The sequence below is a fragment of the Xenopus tropicalis genome, chromosome 2, assembly GCF_000004195.4.
Source record: "Xenopus tropicalis strain Nigerian chromosome 2, UCB_Xtro_10.0, whole genome shotgun sequence".
NCBI lineage: Eukaryota > Metazoa > Chordata > Amphibia > Anura > Pipidae > Xenopus > Xenopus tropicalis.
Window position 1 is genome coordinate 21842856 of NC_030678.2, and position 26771 is coordinate 21869626.

Sequence of the window (26771 nt, forward strand, 5' to 3'; positions counted from 1 at the left end):
ATTCATAAACATTGAGCATACTTGTACCTGGGCGGTAACCCATAGTAGTCTATCAGTGATTAGCTTTTTTGAACCAGCTGCAACAATGAAGTAAACATCTGATTGGTTTCCATGGGTTACTGCCCAGGTGCAAATTTGCACAGGGTTTATAAATTAGTGTCATTTAATATTGTTGGCCACTGTGTCATATGATGGTGGTAGTCACTGAGAGTCACAGTACCCTTCATGCTATGTGTTACTGTGCATGATGGAAGATACTGGGAGTCACTGTGCCATTTTTAATGCTGGTAGCTGCTGTACCTTTTAGACTGGGAATCACTGAACCATTTAATACTGGGGTCACTTTACCAATTTATGCTGCAAGTCAATAGGTCATTTTATTAAGGAAGTCACTATATCCTTTTATGATTCAGAAAATATTTTATGTAGTGAGTATGATTTCAAAGTGGGCGTGGTTGTCAAAAAGAGGGGGAGGGTCTATGCAAATAGAACTGACAATGTACTTGGCATAGAACCTGATGGAAAATTAATTGAAATTGACTTTAAATTAGGAGAGTGGGTACCATGAGGCACTGGGATGTACCTTTCCATTGTTTGGTATAGTATGTTCTGCTTTTTGATTTGTTTGTTTAAATTTTGAGCCAATAAATGGTTGTTTATTTCACTGAATAATGTGTTGACTATATTGTATACTGTTTCAGTGTGATATAACTTGGGCTCTCTTTCTCAATCTATTTTCTCATTGATTGCATATTGACTTTAAAGTTTCCAATATGAAAAAAGCCAATATGCCAATATAAAAACTTGTGTACAAATTCATTACACATTACTGTCTAATGCAGTGGCAAATTATTTATTGGGACCTTACATTTTTATTAAGCAATCATTTTTATTTTTTTAATTTGCAGCCCTTCCAGATCAGTGCACTCCCTTACCGTGTAATAGGGAAGGATACAAAGAATGCATAGATGGGAAAGGAAACTTTACTTGTATCTGTAAGCCGGGATGGCAAGGGCCACTTTGTGATAAAGGTAAGTGGCCACGCATTTTTTTTTTTCTGTGCTGATAAATTTTTCAAATTCCTTTATTTGTATATCAGGGAATGGCATAATTGTAGATGGGTTGGCAAGTTCTGATGATTTTATTTGTCATTTTACCAAAAATAATTTCCCTTTGGAAATGATTAAAAGAGAGAGAAAACTTGTACACAAAAATTGAATATATTTTTCCAGTTACAATTTTTCAATTTCAACATTTTAGAAATATTGAGCAATGTTTTTTCTTTCGATATTTCTATTTTTATTACCTGGTTTATTTCCAGATATCAATGAATGTGAGGACCTAGTGAATAGAAATGCAGGATGTAACCAAAAATGCCTCAACTTGCCTGGAAGTTACCGCTGTGGCTGTGAAGATGGTTATTACATGCTTGCCAACAAACACACATGCAATGGTAAATGCTATATGTTCAATGCTAACATACTGTATATTCATTATGCTGTGCCTGGATCATAATTAATGACATTTTTCCATTTGTTCTGAAATGACAAAACTGCCCCAGATTTGTACACTTGAAGGAAACATATAGGATAAATGAAAAAAAAAAAACTCAAATCTTTTATTATGAATAATATATGGTGCTGGTTTCACTTTGGTCAAAAAATTGAATACAATCTGTAATTATTTATTGGAGCTTCCTATAGATTCTCTCAGGTCCCTGACCATGTTTCATATGTAGGGTGGGCGTGTCCTAACAGTCTCTGCCAGAAGCACAGGAGGAGGGAAGTAGCCAATCACAGCCCGGCAGTCACACAAGCAAAGAGGCTTCAGTTCCCTGTCAGGTCACACTAGCTGCTGATTGGTTCCTATCCTACAGTGCAGTGTGCTTAGTGCCGCCACCCCCCTGCACAGCCTGGGAAAGGAGGCAGCAGGAAGTGGAAAAGATGGGCGGGACTATTAAGGTTTTTGGAGAAATTTTCAATAAATCAGTCTGAAACTCTACTTTTTAAAGCACATTCCTTCTATATTTAGATGAGTACAGTTCATTGGCAAAATGTCCCCTTTAGCAGTCTAGGTTACCTTTGTGAATAGTGTTCTAATGGATGCACTTTGCTCTACCTCTCATGTAAATCAACCCTAGGGGCAGATATGAGTTTGAATCCCGAAATGGGTAAAATTCGGATTAGATACAATAATTTCCGATGATCGGAAATGTCACGAATATGCTTAAGAAAAAATCGTAATAGTCACCATAATATTGTGTTGGTGATCTGAAAGTCACAAAATTTTCGTATCGTAAACGGCGGGAAAACCTTTCTGACTTTGATCCTTCAGTGCATGATTTTGGAAGCCTCCCAAGGGACTCAATGGCACTCTGCAGCTCCAACCTGGCCCAAGGAAAGTCTCCAATAGGGCTCAATGGCACTCTGCAGCTCCAACCCGGCCCAAGGAAAGTCTCCCATAGGGCTCAATGGCACTCTGCAGCTCCAACCCGGCCCAAGGAAAGTCTCCCATAGGGCTCAATGGCACTCTGCAGCTTCAACCCGGCCCAAGGAAATTCTCCCATAGGGCTCAATGGCACTCTGCAGCTCCAACCTGGCCCAAGGAAAGTCTCCCATAGGGCTCAATGGCACTTTGCAGCTCCAACCTGGCCCAAGGAAAGTCTCCCATAGGGCTCAATGGCACTCTGCAGCTCCAACCCGGCCCAAGGAAAGTCTCCCATAGGGCTCAATGGCACTCTGCGGCTCCAACCTGGCCCAAGGAGAGTCTCCCATAGGGCTCAATGGCACTCTGCAGCTCCAACCCGGCCCAAGGAAAGTCTCCCATAGGACTCAATGGCACTCTGCAGCTCCAACCCGGCCCAAGGAAAGTCTCCCATAGGGCTCAATGGCACTCTGCAGCTCCAACCTGGCCCAAGGAAAGTCTCCCATAGGGCTCAATGGCACTCGGCAGCTCCAACCCGGCCCAAGGAAAGTCTCCCATAGGGCTCAATGGCACTCTGCAGCTCCAACCTGGCCCAAGGAAAGTCTCCGATAGGGCTCAATGGCACTCTGCAGCTCCAACCTGGCCCAAGGAAAGTCTCCCATAGGGCTCAATGGCACTCTGCAGCTCCAACCTGGCCCAAGGAAAGTCACGATAACAAAGCTTTAATGAATTTGAAATGTTCGTACTCAGCGCAACAATTACAATTTTGTCGCACAAATTGTCGCAAAGTATGAAAAATTTGTGCAAATTAACAAAAAATACGCACAGTACGAATACTTAGAAAAGATACAATTTTTTTGTATTCGGAAACAGTCATACTTTAATAAATGTGCCCCTTAGTGTTCCTCTTACTTTTCTTCAGATTTGTGTAAATGTTTTTTTTACTGACATATTTATAGTGCATATTATATATTATAAAGCATATTTTTCTTGGGTACAGATGGCGTAATGCAGTTTACTTTTCTGTCACATCCCAGTGGTAGAACTGGTTCACCTGTTAATGATTTCTTTGTCTTTAATAGACAGAAATGAGTGTGAAATGTTCCCAACTATCTGTGGGAGTGCCGTCTGCAAAAACACCCCGGGAAAGTATGAGTGTGAGTGTGACAATGGCTATAGCTACAACACGTCCCTTAAAGCTTGTGAAGGTAAGTAGGTTGTCATTGTACAATGTTGTAGCATGAATAATAACCAAGCAAACACTAATTACAGTGCAGTTGTAGAAGAAAAGGTTCCTGTTGACTCACAGCAAGCTTCAGACACTCTCCATTCTCTAGTCTGTGCCCCACAGGAATATTGTTTTAAAGATGTCCGAGGACCTCCTTTCCATTCAGTTCCCTTGAGCACTTCATCTTGGGTTAACGTTAAATAAATGCAGTTTGTCTTGTTAAACTGACAACAGAGCTGAGTATTTTGGCTTATAATGCCATATTTAATATACTGAACTTATTGGTTCAGCATCTTTATAGTACTAATGATTCAGGCCTTCAAAGTTGTCATAGGAACCATCTTTGATTTTGTTAGGAGTATCAGTGGCACTGCACATGCTCAGTGGGCTCTGGGGAACTGTTGAGAAGCTAAACTTAGGGGTCGTAGCAAATTATCAAAGGTTTGTTTGCCATATAAGCTGATGGTACAGGACTGATCATTAAATTCTGAGGCTAATTACACAGGTTTCTGAGATAACATGTACTAATAATCTGTATTACTTACTAATTAGCCATGTATTGTGAGATTTATATTCTGTATATAAAGTATATTGGGTCCCTAAACAGCAGCACAGAGCATGTGCGGGGAATCAGCAGAATAGAACATGGGGGCTACTGGGGCATTTTTGGGGGCCCAGATCTTCCCTGCTAAAGGGCTGTGCGTGACTTGGGCTGATACAGAAACCCACAACATAATGTACAACATTTCTGCCCTACTTCCTTAGTTAAGCTTTAGTTCTCCTTTAATCTTATGACAGAGGCTCAGCTGTATTGAGGTTACTGGTTCCTCCTGGCTATCGAAGCTCCCCCACACATAAACTCATTGTAGGAGAAAGAGACTTACCTATGCTACCAGCAACAGTGTCCACAAAAACTTAAAAAACAAATCTCTCTGCCTATATATAACATATATATATATATATATATATATATAATATAATGCAATGTAATGTAATTTGGATCTCCATAACTTAAATCTGCTAAGAATCATTTAAATATTGAATAAACCCAATAGGATTGTTTTGCCTCCAATAAGGATTAATTATATCTTAGTTGCGATCAAGTACAAGGTACTGTTTTATTATTACAGAGAAAAAGGAAATAATTTTTAAATTTTAAATTATTTGCTTATAATGGAGTCTATGGAATATGGCCATTCCGTAATTCGGAACTTAATGGATAACGGATTTCCGGATAACGAATCCCATACCTGTACTTGTTTTGTCATCCTTGTTGTTTTTGAAGAGATGCTTTTCATTAATAAAATCATCTCTGCTATCTTGTGCATGGGAATTTGGTTAAGCATGAAGAGAGGCAATCAGCTTCCTAGGTCTGAATGACACCGTGGCTGTCATATTTTCAAGGCTCAACTTTATGCCCTTTGAAATTGTAATGATAGTGAAGCATTAGGAGTTTAGCGCTCCTCAGCTTATAATTGAAGCAGTGACCTGGAAATGATTGCACTGTATCTATCTAGACAAAGGCAAGTGGAATGTCAAGTAGAAACTGAACTAAAAGTGACCAGGATTTATGTACTGTACTGTAAGGCTTCAGTTGTCCTCCATCCAAACTGATCATTATCTAGCACTATGCTGTAGGGGCGCCAGCTACAATTCCCTGATAAAGGCATTAGTTTAAGAACAAAGAATGTAGATATTTGGCATTTTACATTATATAGGAAAAAAATATGCTGGATTTGTTTAGGAAGTGGATATGTTGTTTGTAACAAAAGCTAAGCTGCCACCCAACATATTCCACAGCACTGTACAGTAAGTGGGTTTATACATTGGACATACAGAATTACATACAAAGCAGCCAATAACCAATACAAGAGGTGAAGAGGGCACTGGCCAAAAGAGCTTACGATCTATAATGAGTGTATAGTATATATGAGTATATATAAGCTATCTGTGTTGGTTTTTAAAGGTGGAGTATGAAGGATTATAGCTAGAAATGGTACATTTACACCCTAAATGTTCCATACTCAAGAGGTACAGCATCCCTGTCACCGTAACAACCCAAGTCTTTAAAGTCACCTGCAGCAGCTCCCCATCTTCTAATCTTGTAAGACCAGTTTTTGAGTGCCAGTGACACTGCACTTGCTCAATGCGTGTCCTGCTGATGAGAAGCTAAGCTTAGGGATCATCAGCAGACATTGAGGTTGCATCTGTGGTAGAAGCTGATGCTACAGGGTTTGTTAGTAACTCTGATGCAGAATGCCTTGGTTTGTATTGGGTCTTTTAATGTGAATCTGAATTCATGGCTAACTAGCCCTGTATGGAAAATATTTCATACACTCTCTCTGGGATCAGGTAACTGACAGCAAATGTACTATAAATCAGCAGAATAGAAGGGGCATATTTGGAGGCACAGATATTCATTGCTAAAAGTAGAGAACCCCAAAACACAATAGGGGTCATTTATGAACACACCTGCAACTGCTCTAAAACATTTTGCAATGGGGTACACATACTGATTAGCTAGAGATTCCATACTTGTAATGGGAAATGCTCCAATTATGGCAGAAGCTGCTTTTGACCACTGGACACCACTTATGAGTGCTCATCAGGGCCTGTATGTTAGTGCCCATCATAGCCACTACATTTACTATTGTTTTCAGTGGGAAATTAAGACTGGTGATCATGGACTTTTGATTGTACAATTCTCCATGGCATCACCAAGCCAATCAAAATTGTTATTGTTATTATTGATAACAACTCTGTCCTGTACTTTATCTTGCCCATATAAGCCTTTTTGCTTCAGCCTTGCTCCAGGGTGGCATCCACAAGTCCCATCTGATGATACTTATTTTTTTCTTACAGACATTGATGAATGTGCTGACAAGTCGTGCAGTCAAGTCTGTGTTAATAGCCCTGGAAGTTACATGTGTTATTGTGATGGCAGAAGAAAATATAAGCTGGCCCAGGACCAGACCTCTTGTGAGGTAAGTATTCATGCATTAATTAGCTGTTTGGATATGTAATAATATTCCCTCTATTGTATCATCACATTTTAGATGTAATCAATTCTGTTTGACTTTTGATATTTTTGAGGTCTGGTTTATTATAAGGTTACAATGTCATACACAGGCGTCTGTGTTGCCATTGGAAAATTTGGGGCTATTACCATCTCTTTGAGGGCCACATCTGGCCTGCCACTCTCCAGTTGGACAGCCTTAGGCTATACATACTGCATTACCCAGTGGTCTCATTAAGTAACTCAAACATATAGTTGAAATAAATCAGTTTAAACCCCTAACTATTGTTGGTCCAGCATTATATGTGACCATCTTTATAGAAAGGACTGAAGATCTGTTTTGTATTGCATAAGTTTACAGTCAGGGTTATGGTTACCAAGTACTGCAAGTACCTTAAATAAATAGCAGCAATAAACACATAAATTGCTCCCATTTTATTGTGACCCTTACATGGGGATTCATTCATAAATGACCCCTTATGAGTAGAATTGTTAGGGCCTTCGGTGCTGGGCACTATAAAGGCTGGGCAGATTGGGCGTTTTCCCTTTATGTTTTAAAGGGGGTACTGACATCAATATCATCAGGTCCAACTTACTAAGTGCTGGAAGCCAGACTGCTGCCTGCATTCCCTGACACAAGAGTACAGCAGTCTCAATCCTGAGTTTCTGAAATGAGTTGGGAAGAGAACTTTGGGTGGCAGAACTTTATAAGATAAAATCATTTGTAACAGAAAAGCACCAAAACCCATTATTCGAATAAACCTTTGGATGTTAAAGGGGCAATTCACCCTTGAGTTAACGTTTAGTATGTTATAGAATGGCCGATTCCTAGCAATTTTTCAATTGATCTTCATTTTTTATATCTTATTGTTTTTAAATGATTTGCCTTTTCTTCTGACTCTTTCTAGCTTCCATGTTCATATTTTGGTTTCTCATTTAAACCACTGCCTGGTTTCTAGGGTAATTTGAACCCAAGCAACCAGATGCCTGCTGAAATTTCCAAACTGGAGAACTGCTGAACAAAAAGCAAAATCATTTAAAACCACAGAAAATAAAAAAGTGAAAAACTAATGCAAATCGTGTAAGAATGCCAAGTGAACAACCCTTTAATGAGAGAGGTTTTAGTGATGTCCCTGAGCGACATAAGGATCAGTAGGACACACAAATCTCCTGTATATCCCTGTGCCTACAAATGTTCCTTGGTTCAGTGTTCTCTGCCTTTTTTCTTTCTTTCTGTAAATCTCTCCCAAATGATGTGTCTGTGACAGCTGCGTCCCCTCTAGGCTCGCAAGTAATTTCTGTCAAGCAGCATCAGTTTACTTTCTCCTCTGGTCGGAAGTAATCTTACAGGCACAACCAGCCATTATACCGGCCATTAATTTTATGCTTTAAGATCACGGCCTAAGTAGAAAATTACCAACATAACTTTTAAAGTAATGACACGGAGTTAGCGAAGTCCTTGACCGCGCTGTAATGAAACACTGAGCCGCCGCGCGCTGGGCTTAAGGCTACAGCCAGTTATTGCGCTCTAGCCGGGGCGCTTGTGCCATTCATCTCAATAGACGGAGAGGTTTATGGGTGTTATTTTCCAGTAGAAATACTGCGGCAGGTCACCGGTGGGACGGCTGATGTGCTTTTGTGTTGTTTATTGAGTGATTTGTGGAACCTCTGTTGCCTGGAGCTCTGGGCATCTCCTGTGCTTTATTGCAAGCAGCCAGCACATTCATTGAGCTGCGTCAGGCTTCCTGCCTCTCCTTATGGATTATTACAATACTTGATTGCTTTCTCTCCAGATTTTATTTCCTCAACTGCAGTCGCTGTCATAGTGCAACAATTTTGTGTGTTTTCTTTTTGTAAACAGTTAATTCTGTATTTCTCACCTATTATAGATGATGGGAGTCCCTTGACAAAATAGAAAAGACAGGGGCACCTACCATATATACTCGAGTATAAGCCGATCCGAATATAAGCCGAGGTACCTAATTTTACCTAAGAAAACTGGAAAAACTTATTGACTCGAGTATAAGCCTAGGGTGGGAAATGCAGCAGCTACTGCTAAGTTTTAACAATCAAAATAAATACCAATAAAATGACATTAATTGAGGCATCAGTGGGGTACATGTTTTTCAATATTTATTTCAAAGAAAAACAGTAAACTAGCTCTGTAAGCGGAGAAGAGGGTCAACAAAAAAAATATGAGTACTACCCCACGCTCATTGCACATTGGCAAACTGGCAGCAGACCCAGTCCCAGAGGGATGTAAGGGGAAATAAGTATTGCTAGTGGGAGCCTAGGCCAAGGCACTGGAGGGTCTGGTTGCAGGTGGCCTAATTTGCACACAAAGGAGAGAGGGTGGTAATCTAGAGGGACCCATGGCACCCGACTCGAGTATAAGCCGAGGGTGACTTTTTCAGCACATTTTGGATGCTGAAAAACTAGGCTTATACTCGAGTTTATACAGTACTTAGAGGAGGCAAGGAAATAACCCTTACTTATTTGTTTTGTCAAAAGAATGAAAAAATGCCAATATTGTACCCTATATTCACTTAGGGGCACATTTACAAAAGCACGAACGCACGAGCGTTCATGCGAACGCTCCGAGCGTATTTTCGCCGATTTTTTCGGGCGTCCGCACAACTTTTTCGTACGCCGCACAACTTTTTCGGACGTTTGCACGAAAAAATCGGAAAGGTTTTACCGCTGTTTACAATTGTTCGGTACGAAAATTTCGAGACTTTCGGATCGCCAATACGATATTATTGTGACTAATACGATTTTTTCGTAAGCATTTTCGTGATATTTGCGATCTTACGAAATTTTCGTTTCCAATACGATTTTTTCCCATTCGTGATTCGGATTCGTGGATTAGTAAATGTGCCCCTTAGTATAGAAATTTGTAATGCTGGCTGTGCTGGCATTATACAATACTATGCTAAGACTGGTGAACATGCTCAGTTAGTAAGACTATGAAGAAGCTTCCTGCTGATTGGCTCAGATCCACATTCCTAATGGGGGGAGTGAGTTCTTAGCATTCTTGAGGGAGGGGGGAGCAGGAGAGAGGAGAGAGCTGCGTGTCTCTGGCACAGGAAACCAAAGAGACAACAAATCTTTTGATAGAGGACTCAGAATACAGTGCAGTGTTTCTGTGAGTGCTTATGGCTGTATTTACATAGACCTTTCTGATAAAGCTTACCTTTCCTTCTCCTTTAATATCTGGGGGGGGGAAAGTCGCCAGGATGGGACATTATCACACTGAACAATAATCTCTGGTGTAAAATGCAACCTGTGAGCCATAGGCCTTAAAATGGTTGTTCACATTTAGGTTAACTTTAATTATGTTATAGATTAGACAATTCTAAGCAACTTTCTATTGGTCTTCATTTTTCCTTTTTTTTCTCCAGTATTTTAATTATTTGCCGCCTTCTTCTGCCTCTTTCCAGCTTTTAGATGAGGGTCACATGGTTCCCTGTGTGGCTACAATTTTATTGTTACTGTAATTTTTTTTTTTTTTTTAGTTTTTAAAATTTTTATTGGGTTTTATTACAGTCCAACATTTGTATTAGTATTATAGCAAAACTGGAAATGCAGCTGGAAAGACCCAGCAACAAGGCCCTCTTGTATTAATATTCCAGTCTCTTATTCAAATCAATGACTGGTTGCTAGGGTAATCTGGACCTTAGCAACCAGATAGCTGCTGAAATTTCAGACTGCAGAGCTGCTACTTTTAAATCTAAATATTTAAAGCTAGATATTTCAAAAACTACAAATAATAAAAAATGAAGACCAATTGCAAATTGTCTTAGAATATTGCGCGCTACATTAAACTAAAAGTTAATTTAAAGGCGAACCACCCCTTTAAAGTGAAAGCTAAAAACTTGTGGGTTCTATTTCAAATGGAACCTCAGGTACCCTCCCAAACTGCATAGTTGAAAAGTCAGAAAGGCTTACTCTCCCCTGTTTGGGAGGAAGAAATGTAGAGCTGCACTGAGGTGTTGGCAGCCTCCATCTTTGACTGCATCACTTCCAGTTCTTTGCTTGCATGGTCCTGATTGGTGACCAGAAGCCTAGATTTCCTGTCTTCTCAGTCTTCTTATCTCGTTGTCTCCTCTTGTAAGACAGCTGGCAGCAGCATTATAGGTAATGTTAATGAGCTATTTGGGTAATGGCTAATTGATCCTGCTTTGTCTTGTGGAAGAATATATGCCCTATATATCCATACCATAGAGCGAAACTACAAATGCAAGAGGGGCTGCTATAAAATGCCATAGAGAGTCACTATTTAGTGGTTCTGTGGGGGGTTGTAGGGCTCCCGTGTACATGTAATGCAGGGCCTTTTTTGAATCCCAGTCCAAACCTGGACCTGCCATAGAGCATGAAGCACTTTAGAGAGTTGGGGGCCTACATGCCCTCCCTTGCCCACCCCTCATGATTACGGGGTCTCTATTCTCTGTGTCAGTTCACGGAAGTGCAGGGAAAATGTGAAAAACCTGTCAGTTACCCCTGCCCTGCACTCTGTAAATGACCCCATATACCGCTTTGCTTAGTCTAGAGTGGCATACATTCTTGCTAATTGTCATAGTGTTTTATAAATGGGCAAAAATATTCTTTTATTTGTCAAAATTCCTTTTCCTGTGTTAATAAATAGGCTCCTATGAATGACACATCAGACATGGGAATACATGCTTTTTACTTCAATGACAGATGCGCAAATGCCCTCCCTGCCCTACTCTATAATCACTTTAGCTTCCAGCCCCTTGCAAGAAACCTGCTTGTGATGTTGGCACATTCTGACAGGGACTCGGAGAACAATGCTGCCCTGCAGCTCGCTGTATTGTGTAATTCTGCCTAAGCTGTGGCACACATATTGGAACGTGCCAGTAATTCTGATTCTCTTTAAGCCCCAAAAAGCTCCCGGGGTATTGCCAGCCTATCAGGCATTACAGAGCCAAGCTTACATGTCTATGAATGCCAGTTTTGTGCGGCACAGCGGGAACATTGTTTCCTACACTGAAGGGCCCTTATCTAATAACATCTCCGGCTGGAAAGATTTCTTCAATTTACATAAAAGAGAATAAAAATAAACATTTTTATACATCTGTGGCATTCATTTAGTTACAATTGTTTTTATATAGCATTGCCCATGGATATATAAGCAGAGTGGTTATATTCAGAAAGGCTCACTGTCTTACTCACAGCTGTAAGAGATATAAAAGTGACTGAATGTAATATAGTAGTAGGTGACAAAAAGGCAGGTTTTATATAGATGTGAAGGACATGTGTCTAACTGCTAGTTAATCCAGAGGAAGGTAAAAAAAAAACCATTCTGAAGCCTCTCCAATTTGCCTCCATCGTGAAATCACAGGGCCCCTCACAACAAAATTTTCATCCAGGTCCCCTGCGGCTTCCTCCAGCTCCCCCACCCCCAGCGACTTCCTCCAGCGCATGCCCCCCCAGCAACTTCCTCCAGCTCCCTCCCCAGCGACTTCCTCCGACTCCCCTGTGGTTTCCCCCAGACACTTCCTACAGCCCCCACCCAACGACTTCCTCCAGCTCCCCCCCCAGGAACTTCCTCCGGTTCCCCTCAGCTTCCCCCCCCCCAGCGACTTCCTCTGGCTCCCCTGCGGCTTCCTTGGGCATCCTCCAGCTCCCCCCCCAGCAACTTCCTCCGGCTCCCCTTAGCTCCCCCACCCCCCCCAGCGACTTCCTCCGGCTCCACTTCGGCTTCCTCCAGCTTCCCCCCAGGAACTTCCTCCGGCTCCCCTCAGCTCCCCCCCCCCCCCCAGAGACTTCCTACGGCTTCCTCTGGCATCCTCTAGGTCTGTGCCCGGCTCCCTGCACCATCTGCACATTTTATATGGTTATATAATCAAATTTCCCGCTGGCCACCAATGACAGGGCCCGTAGTTTAAAGCAAAGATATCGTCCAAGCCCGGGACAACTGTCCCCCCTGTGCCCGTACAGAGAGGCCCAAGTAGTCCCCCACCAGCCAACTAAATAGTAACTGTCTATGGTGAGCCACATTCAAATGAAAAAGAGTTGGGGAGCAACACAAGCATGGAAAATGTACCCTGGGGGTACCAAATAGGGGCTGTGATTGGCTATTTGGTAGCCCTTAGTGGTGCACAGTTTTCAAGCTGTTAGGGACATATTTGACCTGAAAGGTACTGAAATAAAAGCACTTTCTTCTATTTTACATTATTTCACATGGTTTAGTGCATTTTAAAAATTAATGGTATAGGTCCCCTTTAAAAAATATGCAGCGTTTTCAGCCTCCAAATCCCATAATTCCCAGCCGACATGATGTCAATAAGGAAAGGAACATCACAGTGCAATGCTTTCTGGGATATGTAGTTCCTGCATGCTGTCTGTAAGTTGTTGAGTGTTATTACAATTTGAAACATCAGTGTTTCAGTCCCTCCTCCCCTGTCAGGATTTCAAATGATGCAGAAAGAGAAGAACTGTTTTGAAGCTGGATTTCAGCAGATAAAAATGGTATTTATTAATACTTTTTGAAGGAACAGATTACAAAGATAGGTATACTAAGAGTTTCTGTGTTGTGTGGGATTCTTTAAGAAATTTTGGTTCTGAAGCCAGAGTTTCCCTATAAGGCCCTCTTCTCCAAAGTAAACAACCACAACTTGGTCTTTCTTCATAACTGAGACTTTCCATACCCTTTACCAGCTTAGCTACTCTTCTCTGGACCCTCTCTGACTCAATAATGTCCCGTTTGAGCACTGGAGACCAAAACTGAACAGCATATTCTAGATGGGGCCTTACCAGCGCTCTGTAAAGGGGAAGAATAACCCCCTCCTCCCGTGAATCTATACCCCTTTTAATACAGCTCAAAACCTTGTTTGCCCTTGCAGCTGCTGCCTGGCATTGCTTGCTACAGCCAAGTTTATTATCTACAAGGACTCCAAGGTCCTTCTCCATTATGGATTTGCCTAGTGCAGTCCCATTAAGGGTATAAGCGGCTGCATATTTTTACACAATAGGTGCATGACCTTACATTTATCCACATTAAATCTCATCCGCCCAGACTGCCAGTTTGTCAGGATCCTGCTGCAAGGTGCCACATCCCGGATAGAACTAATTGGGCTGCAGAGTTTTGTGTCATCTGCAAACACTGATACATTACTTACCATACCTTCCCCTAAGTCACTAATGAACAAGTTAAATAAAACGTGATGCCATTATGAACACAAGATACATGGTTTTTATACAACTGTAGCCTGAAAAAGCCCAAGGTAATGGCACATAACTTTTTATAAGTATTTCAACCAGCAGAGAATTGCTCCACTGACATGAATGGAAATTCAAAAATGTGCAAAATCTGCATTTTCCAGCTAAAAAATTGCTGTTTCAAGCACTGACAGTCATGTGACTTTATGAGGATTATATCATATCATTTTCTACTTAATAAATGATTACAGGGTGAATAACAGAAAGGTTCCAAGCTCGAAATATTAATTTTGCTGTGCAGAACGCAGTATAGCGCTGATCATTTCACAGCAGGGGGCGCCAAATGATTTGTGCGCTCAGTAATCACAGCTAGTGGTGTGAAGGGGGAATTGTAGGCAAGGGGTTGTGTTTTACAAAGAAAATAATAGTACTGATTTTTAAATAAATATAAATTGGAAATAGTTATGGAGAACCCGGGACCAGGCTTTTTTGTCTTTTACTTAATAACTTATTAATATCAGTGTAAATAAATGTATTATGATGCCTGTCATCTCACTGCCATAATATGTTTATAAACATGATCAATGGATCAAATTTTATTATGTGGTTTCAAGTGTCCTTTTGTCTGCAAGGTGCTGTCTGTAGTAGCGCAATGCTGCCATCATTTGGTGCTGTAAAGATCATGTCCCAGTTTTGGTACATAGTCCCTGCAATTGGAAATAAATGGCTGTATAACAGCTAGTAATGGCGATCAGCTCGTTTTTGAACACTGAATAACTAGATTTTAAAATTCATTCAGTGTAAAATTGACATATTTATGAGTATCACTCATTTATTATAAGAGTCACTGAGGGATTCTGTGCCCATATAAAGGCACAAGGCTGCAGGCTGATTTATACAGGGAACTCTGAGTATCACTCATGTATTACAGGTATGGGACCTGTTATCCAGAATGCTAGGGACCTCGGATTTTCCGGAAACCCGTTATCCAGAAAGCTCCGAATTATGGAATGCCCAACTCCCATAGACTCCATTTTAATCAAATAATTCAGGATTTTAAAACTGATTTCCTTTTTCTATGTAGAAATAAAACAGAACCTTGTAATTGATTCCAACTAAGATATAAATAATCCTTATTGGATGCAAAACAATCCTATTGGGTTTAATTAATGTTTTATTGATTTTTTAGTAGACTTAAAGTATTGAGATCCAAATTACGGAAAGACCCCTTATCTGGAATACCCTTGGTCCCGAGCATTTTGGATAATTGGTCCTATACCTGTAATGGAGTCTATGGGAGATGGCCTTTCCGTAATTCGGAACTTACTAGATAACGGGTTTCCAGATAACAAATGCCATACCTGTATAAGGGATAATGTACCCACTACACTTAATTATAAGTATATTAGTAGGCACTGAGGGGTTCTGTGCCCATATAAAGGCACAAGGCTGCAGGCTGAGTTATACAGGGAACTCTGAGTATCACTCATGTATTATAAGGGGTAATGTAACCCCCTACTGTAAATTATAAGGATATTAGAAATCATGAGAAGTTTTGTGATTATATAAAGGCACAAGGCTTAAGGCCATGTACTATTGGTATAGGATTGTACCAAATCATACACAAAAGATTTGTCCTAATACTGAGCCAAATTTAACATTTTATCTACATTCTTGTCTTAAAGTTTGGCTTAACATCTATGCTCATCACGGTGTTAACTGATAAAACACGTGCACTGATATTTTTATGTGTTTATTCCCAATCAGAGCTGGAATATGAGGACAAATTGTTATCAGACCTTTGTAATTCCACTTTCCCTTACCTCTTCATTATTGGCTCTTTTCCAGAGTATTCCTGTTTGTGTGCCACTTAATCTCGAGACAAATTACGAGCTGCTGTACCTGGCTGAGCAGTTTACAGGGATACCAGTAGTTTATTTGAGATTCAAACTGCCTGATGTTAGTCGGTAAGTATTTATATGTGCTTTTTTATTAAAAAGAAAAATATGTTTTATAAAATTTTCATCTATCTATGTATGGAGGGGAGCACAAAGAGCTGTGCGGTGCTGTATGCATTCAGCAATGCTGCATAAAGGAAGGGTGCAAGGTGGGTGCTCATGATTCCAATTGGGGGACACTAGGCACTGGGGAGGGAGCTTTGTACTTGCTGCCTGCTCATGGCAGGTGTTTCTCCGTGCCTTTTCCTTTAAAGGAACAGTAACACTAAAAAGTAAAAGTGTTTAAAAGTAATTACAATATAATATACTATTGCCCTGCACTGGTACAACTGCTGCTGGTAAGCTGCTGTGTAGCCATGGGGGCAGCCATTCAAAGGAGAAAAGGCACAGGTTACTTAGCAGATAACAGATAAACCCCCATTATATGGGGCTTATCTACTAGTTATCTGCTATGTAACCTGTGCCTTTTTTCCAGCTTGAATGGCTGCCCCCATGGCTACACAGCAGCTTATTTATATAAACTATAGTAGTCTTTCTGAGGCAAACACACCAGTTGTAGCAATGTAGGGCAACAGTACATTATATTGTAATTACTTTTATACACTTTTATATTCTGGTCATATTTGGAACATCTGGGCAGCACCCTGCAACATAAACCCTCCATTATCTCCACATGCCCAGAAGTGCTGCATTCACCCACACCAAGGGCAGAAGCACCACACAGCAAGCACAATGGTAGCACTCTACTATCCAGATCACAACATGAAATAGCAGCCAATCTTACAGATATCCAGTCTCTTGACATCCTGTTATAGCTCCCAGCATTCCTAACTGCCTTTGCCAAAGGCGGAACAAACTCTATATAAATTTACACTGGTTCCTTTCCAGTAACATAGCTGGAGGCAACTGATTTAGCATTCGACAGTAGGTAAGATATACCGGCCACTGCAGCTCTGTGCTCCTCAAGGGACACAATATATTAAGCAGGACGGTACCTTGCTAGAATTTCTATTGCTACTTATGTACATGTTTTTGCCTCGCATAAATGTGACCTAAATTATTGTGGCTGCCTTAATATACAATCAGTTTTATGGCATGCTACAGCACTGTTTTCCATTAGTTTTCTTGAAATTCATGTCTTCTTCATCTGTTGCTATAGAAATGCTGCAGTGGAAGTCACTCTTTAGCTGAATGCATCATAAGCCTATAGCAGTTTTGTGCTCTCAATTTAACTGAATCAGATCCATTTTTATAGGTAGCACGGAAGGCTAACAGATGTTTCACTATTACTTTCCTAACAGCTTTTCAGCCGAATTTGACTTCCGAACATATGACGGGGAGGGGGTCATTTTATACGCAGAGTCGGCTGATAGCACATCATGGTTTTTGCTTGCTCTCCGTGATGGAAAGATTGAAATTCAGTTCAAGAATGAATTGTGGACAAAAGTAACAACTGGTGGCAAGGCAATCAATAATGGGGAGTGGCATATTGTAAGTTCACACCTTCCTTTCCTTCTCTACATAATCTCCAAAACCTAAGGGCAGTGGCACATGTGGAGATTAGTCACTGGCGATAAATCTTCGCGATTGCGGCTGATTAATCTTCTTTAAATGCCGTCCCACCGGCAAGAGTGTAAATCTCCAGTGGGATGGCATACGCGTTGCTTTGGTTTCCCAAAGTCGCCTGAAGTTTCCTTGCTAGGTATCTTTGGGCAACTTCGGGAAAACGAATCGGCACGTATGCCATCCTACTGGCGATTTACATTCTTGCCGGTGGGATGGCATTACAGGGAGATTAGTTGTCCGCATTAACAAAGATCAACTAATCTCCCCATGTGCCACTGCCCTAAAGTGTAAAGAAGGCTTATGCACATTTGCAAAACCAAGTCTTCTACATGGTCCGGCACTTGTTCCTTCTGATTTATATATCTATGATCTATGTCAGTTTCTCCTTCTAAGTTCAGAATCTGTACTTCTTATCTATTGATCTAAGATCTGTGTCTATCTCCTAAGTTCAGATCCCATCTTTTTGATCTATATATCTGTGATCTATATATCCTAAGTTCAGATTCTATGTTTCTAAACTAAATGTCTATGACCTTTATCTCCTTTTAAAGGGGTGGTTCACCTTTAGGGCAGGGGTACATGGGGAGTTTAGTCGCGCCGCGACAAATCTCCCTTGTCGGGGGCTACTAATCTCCCCGCAATGCCATCCCACCGTCTAGAATGTAAATCGCCGGTGGAGGAAACTTCAGGCGACTTAAGCAATTCGTGGCACCGCTTTTGCCATCCCACCGGCGATTTACATTCTTGACATTCAATTATACTCAATGATAGCCGTATAATCATCATGGTACAAACAGATTGGCTCTTGTCTTGTAGATAACCGTGGAAGAGCTGGAAAACATCATCAGTGTGAAAATAGCAAAAGAAGCTGTAATGAACATCAATAACCCAAGAAGCCTATTCAAACCCGCAAATGGTATTTTGGAAACAAAAGTCTATATTGCAGGATTACCCAGGAAAATTGAAAATATTATTAAACCGGTAAGTGTATATTGTGATTCCTGTTTTATTTGATGTAAATGGCATCAGTTAGTACTGCAGTGGCAGCAGTCAGAGGGTTCTTGTTCCAGGGATTCTTACATTATGCTCAGAAGATGGCATGGATTACAGTTGTAAAATGGTATAAAAATCACTGTTACCAAAAGGTGGCCATACACATTAAGATCCGCTTGCTTGGCGAGATCTCCAAGCGAGCGGATCTTCTCCCGATATCCCCACCTACTGGGTCAAACAATCGAATTCTAACAGTGGCAATGGCACAGTCGGTCCAGCGACCTCATCAACGAGCCGATGCGGTCCCTGATCCGACTAAACTCTTTTAACCTGCCCGATTGATATCTGGCCAATTTCAGGCCAGATGTTGGTCGGGCATGGCCGTCATTACTGCCCCTACATGGGCCAATAAGCTGCCAAATCGGTCCAAGGGACCAATATCGGCAGCTACAATTGACCCGTGTATCGGCACTTTTACACTTACAGAATGAGGTGTAACCAGAACAAAAGGAATTCCATATTTAGGCACTTTAGAATCTAATATAGGGTGGGCCAAGCATTCCTCTTACATTTCAGTAGATTTGCAAGTGAGCCTCAGATGTCTTTAATGACCTTGATTTTGTATAAAATTCAAATTTGATGTATTAGATCGTGGTTCATATTGTCCATCTTCAATTTATAAAACTCATTTTCTCTGCAAAATTCATTATTCTTTATGAAACTCAAAATCTGGATACTTAATAAAGTTGTGAGAGTAATGGCTTTCAGATCCATCTTTATATTTTCTGTGAAATTTGAATTCTGACATGAGGGGTTGCTTTACAATGTTCGAATCAGAATTTTTGCCACAATTCAAATTTTTTTTATGCTACAACACAAATTTGAATTATAGTTTAAAAGCTCGAGGGTAAAACTTTGTTATCGAAAAGCTTCCGAGTTCAGGTAGAAGTCAGTGGGAGTTTCCTGGAGATTTTTTATAATTTTATTTTTTGATAAATAAGCAAACAGTGAGTGTTGTAAAGTTTCCAATTTAAATTAGAAAATAATAGAAAATGAGCCAAATTCGAATTTTGCTAAACTGACTCTTTTGATGCTTTGTAGGTAGACATTTCCTAAACTGACTGTGAATGTTTTTTGACCACATGACAACTGCGTCCCCCCCAACATGGTCCCATTTCAGATAAACAGGGCTGGTTAGGTACTATCTGCATCTGCAGCAGGTGGCTGAGATGCCTTTGCTGGAAGACTCTTAAGGGGCTAATTGTATTTACACCTATCACAATGCTGTTATATTTCCCTGTGTGTGATACACATCATACCTGATCATCTTATTCTATTCATTGCATTCTAGCATGATGGTAATGATGATGAGTATTATCATTGTGATCATTTATTTAATTAGCACTGGACATTTCTATTCTATTTGCAAACCAATCTAAGGATGAGACAAGGGTGAAAAAAAATGAAATAAAATATATTATCTCCTGACTTCAGTTGTGACAAAGCTTTATGTGTTCAAAAATATCCAGCTTAATCCTTCACAGTCTTCTCCACTGCTTTCAGATTAACCCTCGCTTAGATGGTTGCATACGTGGATGGAACTTGATGAACCAGGGAGCTTTGGGAGTAAAGGAGGTTATTCAAGGAAAGCAAAGCAAACATTGTTTAGTGTCTGTGGAAAGAGGTTCCTACTACCCCGGAGGTGGAGTGGCCCGTTTTTTTATGAACTATAGTAAGTAAACATATTTACATTTTCCCTGTGCCAAGCAGTTTTTGAGGAGTGTTAAGTGTGTCTCCATCCTATCTGACATAGAAGATCTGTGGCTAGATGGGATCATTTGCTGTAGACCCAAGGCTCACAAACTATGGGATTAACCCCTCCTTCCCAGGTAAGCTCAAAGCAATGAACAGGGAAGCCAGACCTAAACTACATTTAGGATATAATACAGATTCTTACAGCAACCTTGTCAGTAGCTATGATGACTAAATCTTGGACATCAAACTTGAACCTAGAAAGTCCAAAAAACGCACTCTCTAGAATAACTATTATATAATTCAGGAGAAACTGACAGACTAGAACAGGTAATTCTGTCCTCTCTCCAAAGCTTGTATCACATCTTTATAAAACAAAAAACTATTTACTGATGTGTTCTTGCCATTTTTCTTATTACTGGACCTAGAATTAGGGTGAGGTTAGCAGAAGTTCCTTTTTTATTTTGTGGTCGGGTTAACATCCCCAGCTGAAATCAGTAAAAACTACTAATCTGCTAATCTCTTTGGGTGGTGGCTTTAGGTTTATGTCACAAATTAACATTAAATCAAAAAGTTGAAAGAGTTAGAAGTTACAGTGATACCCCATTTCTTCTTCTGGAGCAGAGCGTTCATCCATGAGTTGGTCAGATGGAGTTATACCACAGATATTTTTGTATATTTACAGTTTAGACCATTCAGAAACCAGACATTTATATTAAAATACATCATATGCATTTATTTTACCTGTTTCCATTAGACGATTCAACAAATGGAGAGTGGTTTGCAAATATCACCTTGAATATCAGATCATCAACTGGAATTGGGGTCATGTTTTCTCTGGTGAATGGTGAGACTGTGCCTCTCGCCATAGCTATTGAAGATCTAGCATCTGACTTCCTACAGGTATCAGTTTTTCCTTTTCCCACCTCCAGCATGAGAGAGATTTGGTTTTAGATTTAGTCACATTTATAAATCAGGTCAAGTCTAAAACATGTAATGAGCAGCTTTGTACTTTGCACCTCTGATTCAATATCTGCACATTATAGGGTTCCACAGAAAAGAAAAGTGTGAGCAATATTGGCAGAACTGATGTGAGGAAGTTGATAACAAAAGACAAAACTCCATTTTGTTCCACCTTATGTTGGCCCTTTTAAATAACTTAGCAATTTAATGTCTCTTTGGAATGGTATTGGGAATAATGTCTTTTATAGGGAGTGAAAAAGGGGAAAGTTGTGCTCAACCACTAAATTTTAAACCATATATATATTGATAAAGGGTGAGTGCAGAGGATCTCTTGTTGTTGTCTTATAGGGAGTGATCACTAAAGTACATATGTTCATGTAGGCCCGGGCTGTCCAACTGGAGGGCCATGGCCCAGATGTGGCCCTCCAGGGTATTTTTATGGCCCCTAGTATGCTCAAAGACTTCACTGTATGACATCATCATTTTTAGTTCTGTCCTCAAACTTGCTAGTGGAGAAATAATCAGCCCACTACATGTAATAAGTTGGACAGCACTAATCAAGGCTATAAGTCTATCCAGTAATCTCCTCCCTACAGTAGAAACATTCATATGTTGCATATACAGCCTTTCATTAGTGTATTATTCTATTACAGTATATTATTTAACATTTTGTATGAAATTGAGAGAAGGAGCCCACCAGGTTCTGTAATGGGTCTTAGGTGGTCCAGTCTGATGCTGCTGAGAGTTGTAATGGAAGCATGAGTTGAGCATGGATGTTTCCTCAAATTGCGCTATTTCCATCATTTGATTCCATCTTTCTTCTGTCCCTAGGGCATTGTGGTTAGCATACATAGTGTCACTGTTGCACGACTGACAACTAAGAGAATATGTACAGACAAAAATCTTCTAATAAGTGTGAGCGTCACGAAAAGCTCCCTTGTGCTAACAGCAAATTCCTACACTGACATTACTTATGCAAGCCAAGCGGAACTGGAGAAGCAACTCTCTGTCCTGGACCAAGCAATGCGAGAGAATCCTGATACTTATTTAGGAGGGATTCCAGGTAATTCATTTGCTCTTGTAGATAGATGTATAGATTGATCGATAGACAGACAGATTGATAGATAGCTTGATTCCAGGTAATTCATTTGCTCTTGTAGATAGATATATAGATTGATCAATAGACAGACAGATAGATTGATTGATTCCAGGTAATTCATTTGCTCTTGTAGATAGATATATAGATTGATCGATAGACAAACAGATAGATAGATTGATTGATTCCAGGTAATTCATTTGCTCTTGTAGACATATAGATTGATCGATAGACAGACAGATTTATTCAGATTCAGCAAAAACTAGAGGTTTCAGAACTAGAATTTGTTAATTCCGAACTAGAATTTGTTAAAAGTCAGCACACAACACTGCACTAGAATTTGTTAAGAGTCCCCACACAACACTGAAACCCCTAATGTACCTATCACTGTAATCTGTTCCTTTAAAAAGTATGAATAAATGCCATTTTTATATGCTGAAATCCAGCTGCAAAACATCTCTTTCTGCATCAATTGAAATTCTGGCAGGGGAGGAGGGACTAAAACATGGATATTATAAATTGTAACAACTTCTCCAAAGCTTACATACAGCATGCTGGAACTACATAACCCACAATGCATTGCACTGTGATGTCCCTTTCCTTATTGACATCACGTGTGCAGGGAATTGTGGGATTGGGAGGATGCAGGTTGAAGGCAGGCTGAGGACAGTTGATTACTGTTATATTTTATTTGAGTCCCAAAGTAGTCAGCCAGATCAGCAGGGGAACAGGGGGCGGGGCTTAGGGAACTGTTCCAAACCATATTATTACATTAAAAGTTATGAAAAGGCTGCATACCACCAGAGACCTTTTGAGATGAGTGTCTGTCATTTCCAGTATATTGTGCTTGATGCACCTTTAGCTAAGAATATTGCTTTCGATAAAAACATCCAGCGAAACAGAAAGAAAGATCCCAAAGATGTCTTATTCAAGATGATGGAACGATTATTGAAAAACAAAAAAATAAAATAAATGGGTTTTAAGAAGGCACTTGACTATGTGAGGTTGTATTTAATGATTGCTAGTGGTTTAATCTCAGCTTTCTTTTTGTTATCTTGACTAGAGTATGATTAAAGACAGAACTCTTCATTGAAAGATTACAGCAATTTAATCATGGTTTTTATCTCTTGAGTTGAGTATGATTACTGACTGCACAATTCAAGGCACTAATGAGGCATAATGGTTTTCCCAGCAGATATCCCTGTGGCGGCTACCCCAGTCTCGGCTTACTACGTGGGCTGCATGGATGTGACTATCAATAACCAACTGATGGATCTGGACGGGGCCATTTCTAAGCAGAACGATATCCGATCACATTCCTGTCCTCTGGTTTTATAGTTCCCTGCCTCGTATTTTATACATTTAGTAAGCACTACTGGGCAACCAAACTACATTATTAATATTATTATTATTGTGTTGTGACTGATGAGATGTGCCTGTGCATACAATCTATTTTTAATATGACGTGAATTAGTGCCTAGACAAAGCATATGTCTATATTTTAGGCATTAGGAAAATTATTCATAAGCTGGTATAATATTCTAGGAAAAGACCATGTTTCGCCTTCAATGCTATTTTTTAATTTTGTCCTTAAAACCCTTTTTAAAGAAAGCAACTCATGTAAGCTCATGATTCCGAACCAGTATTTGTTTAAGAGCCCCCACACAACAGAAATCCCTAATACACCATTTTTATATGCTGAAATCCATCTGCAAAACAGTTCTTCTTTTTCTGCATTATTTGAAATCCTAGCAGGGGAGGAGGAGCTAAAACATTGATGTTACAAATTGTAACAATTTCTCCACAGCTTACAGATAGCATGCAGGAACTACATATCCCACAATGCATCAATGCACATTTGAGATTACTCGTGCAGGGAATTGTGGGACTTGGAGGATGCAAGCTGAGGACAGTGAACTACTGTTACATTTTATTTGAGTCTCAATGTAGTCAGCCAGATCAGCAGGGGAACACGGGGCTATATTAAGGGAACTGTTCCAAACTATATTATTACATTAAAAATCATGAAAAGGCTGCATATTTTTTTAAATGATTATATTGCAAAGTTGAGTTGTGTTTGGGTTTGAATAACTACTTGAACTATAACAGAATATGTCCACAACTGCTCACAAATGGGGGAATTTATTTGAGTAAAGGTGGCCATACACAGGCCAATTCTAGCTGCCGATATCAGTTTTTTAGACCAATTTGGCAGCTTATCTGCCAGTCTATGGGCACCAACGACGGGCCTGCCCAGCTGACATCGGGGAGGTTTGATGTTTCCATTGGATTGGTAACTGCATCAGCTCGTTGATGTGGTCCCCGAACCGAGGGCACCTATACCCGCCATCCTAATTTGATTTGATCGAATTAGACATTTTTTCACACACTTGTAGGTGGGAATATCGGGAGAACATCCGCTCGCTTGGTGATCTCGCCATGCTTGTGGATCTTACCGTGAATGGCCACCTTAAGACTGGACTCCACCAGGGATGCCATTTTCTTTCCACAAAACAAATATTGGGGGTAATGCAATAAATGGCTTGCTACTTGCATAGCAACCATTCATAAAAAGCATTTACTGGTCAGCTGTTAAAACATTTTATTGGTTACTATGGGCTACCGTGTGAATGTTTATTTGATCTATAAATTCAAAGGGGTAATGTAATTGCAGGTTCAGCATTCATAATTGGTCTAATAACCCATAGCGATAGCAGCCTATAAGCAGATAGCATTTATTGATTGGTTACTTGTTTAAAAGAATAGTGTTCAATACAATCTGAGCAAAGCTCTCCTTTTAGTACTGAGGATGTCTTGGCATTGTGTAAAATAACTTGGTTGTATAAGAAACGCTGCATTGGGCAGTTGGCTTTTTGCTCTGAATGGCTACAGAGTGGGTCTAACGCCACCCGTGGTACAGTTGGTTACACACAAACCGACAATATAGGGGAATATATATATATACAGGTATGGCATCCGTTATCTGGAAACCCGTTATCCAGAAAGCTCCAAATTACAGAAAGCCTTTGTCCCATAGAGTCCATTTTAATCGAATTATTCAGATTTTTTTTAATTGATTTCCTTTTTCTCTGTAATATAAGATATAATTAATCCTTATTGGAGGCAAAACAAACCTATTGGGTTTAATTAATTATTGGTTTTGTAGTATCAATAAGGTATGGGGATCCAAATTACAGAAAGACCCCTTATCCAGAATACCCTTGGTCCCGAGCATTCGGGAATATATGTAAAGCCTCTCAAACCTGATACATATGGGGATAGGGAATGGACCCTACATATCCTACATTCCAGTAGTTTTATAATTATTTATGACTGGTTCAAACTACTCTTCAGCTTGGAGTCTCTATGATACTAGTATAAATATGGTGATCTTTAAGATTTTATCACCTCATTTTCTTGCATTTCAAATGGCCTTCAGCGCTCTGTAGAAGCTTGGAGTCAGTTTCATATGTAGCATGGAATTAAAAAAATAAAATAACATTTTTTATTTAAAAAAATGTATTAACATTATGAATGAGGTGGTATAGAAAGACAGTTAATTCTGTGCTATATCAGGTATGGAGGTTCCCTACATGAAATTCAAACCTGTTTGTAACAGAAAAAAATAAACTTTTTTGTTTAAGTGTTTGTTGTTTTGGACAAATTGCATTTCTGAGTTACTAAGCCCATAGGGGCAGATTTATCAACACTTTGATTTTCGTGGTTTTAGAGTTTTTTGAAACCACAAATAAACTCATTTCCACTAAAACCACAAATGTCTAGCCAATTATTAAATGATCCGAATTGAAAAAGCAGAAATGAATTAAATTGCAGAATGAAACTGAAAAGAACACAAAAACTACACATCTACTTGGATTTACAAACAAAAGAAAACCCAAAAAACTTTGTAAATGGCCCCCATACTTTACAAATGCCACATGTTTTTTCAAATGAAACCATTGGTGTCAGGTAGAAACCTGTATATTCTTTTCAATGAAATCTCCCGTTAGTTCAATATCAAATATCAACCAATCGCAGTTTGGCTTCCTTTATTCTAACTGTAATAGACTAGTTCTAGTTAAATGCTGGTTTCAGAGAGTCACGGCACCAGTAGGAAATCTGACATTTATAACCCTATCCAGCATATTCCTTTAAAGGGGAACTCCGGCTTTGGAAACAAAATTTGTTAAAAAGCCCCACATAATACAGAAACCCCTAATATACCTTTCACAGTAATCTGTCCCTTCAAAAAGTATGTATAAATACCATTTTTATATGCTCAAATCCAGCTGCAAAAAAGTTCTCTTTCTGCATCATTTGAAATCCTGGCAGAGGAGGAGGGACTAAAACATTGATGTTTCCATCTCCACAACTTACAGACAGCATGCAGGAACTACATAACCCACAATGCACTCTGATGTTCCTTTCCTTATTGACATCACGTGTGCAGGGAATGGTGGGATTGGGAGGATGCAGGCTGAAGGCAGGCTGAGGACAGGCGACTACTGTTACATTTTATATGAGTCTCAAAGTAGTCAGCTATTATTATTAACAATTATTCATAAAGCGCCAACATATTCCGCAGCGCTGTAC

At 39.9% G+C, this 26771-nt stretch overlaps 1 protein-coding gene across 1 annotated transcript in view; it reads left to right on the forward strand.

Moving 5' to 3' along the window:
• pros1 (protein S) overlaps positions 1–25821 on the forward strand; it is a 34292-nt gene extending 8471 nt beyond the window's left edge. Inside the window, 11 exon segments of the mRNA NM_001126067.1 lie at positions 909–1031; positions 1322–1453; positions 3507–3632; positions 6515–6636; positions 15699–15817; positions 17110–17299; positions 18191–18355; positions 19931–20099; positions 20877–21022; positions 21914–22145; positions 23371–25821. Coding sequence (NP_001119539.1) covers positions 909–1031; positions 1322–1453; positions 3507–3632; positions 6515–6636; positions 15699–15817; positions 17110–17299; positions 18191–18355; positions 19931–20099; positions 20877–21022; positions 21914–22145; positions 23371–23516 — 1670 coding nt within the window. The 3' untranslated portion in view covers positions 23517–25821.
• The last annotated feature ends 950 nt before the right edge of the window (positions 25822–26771 follow it).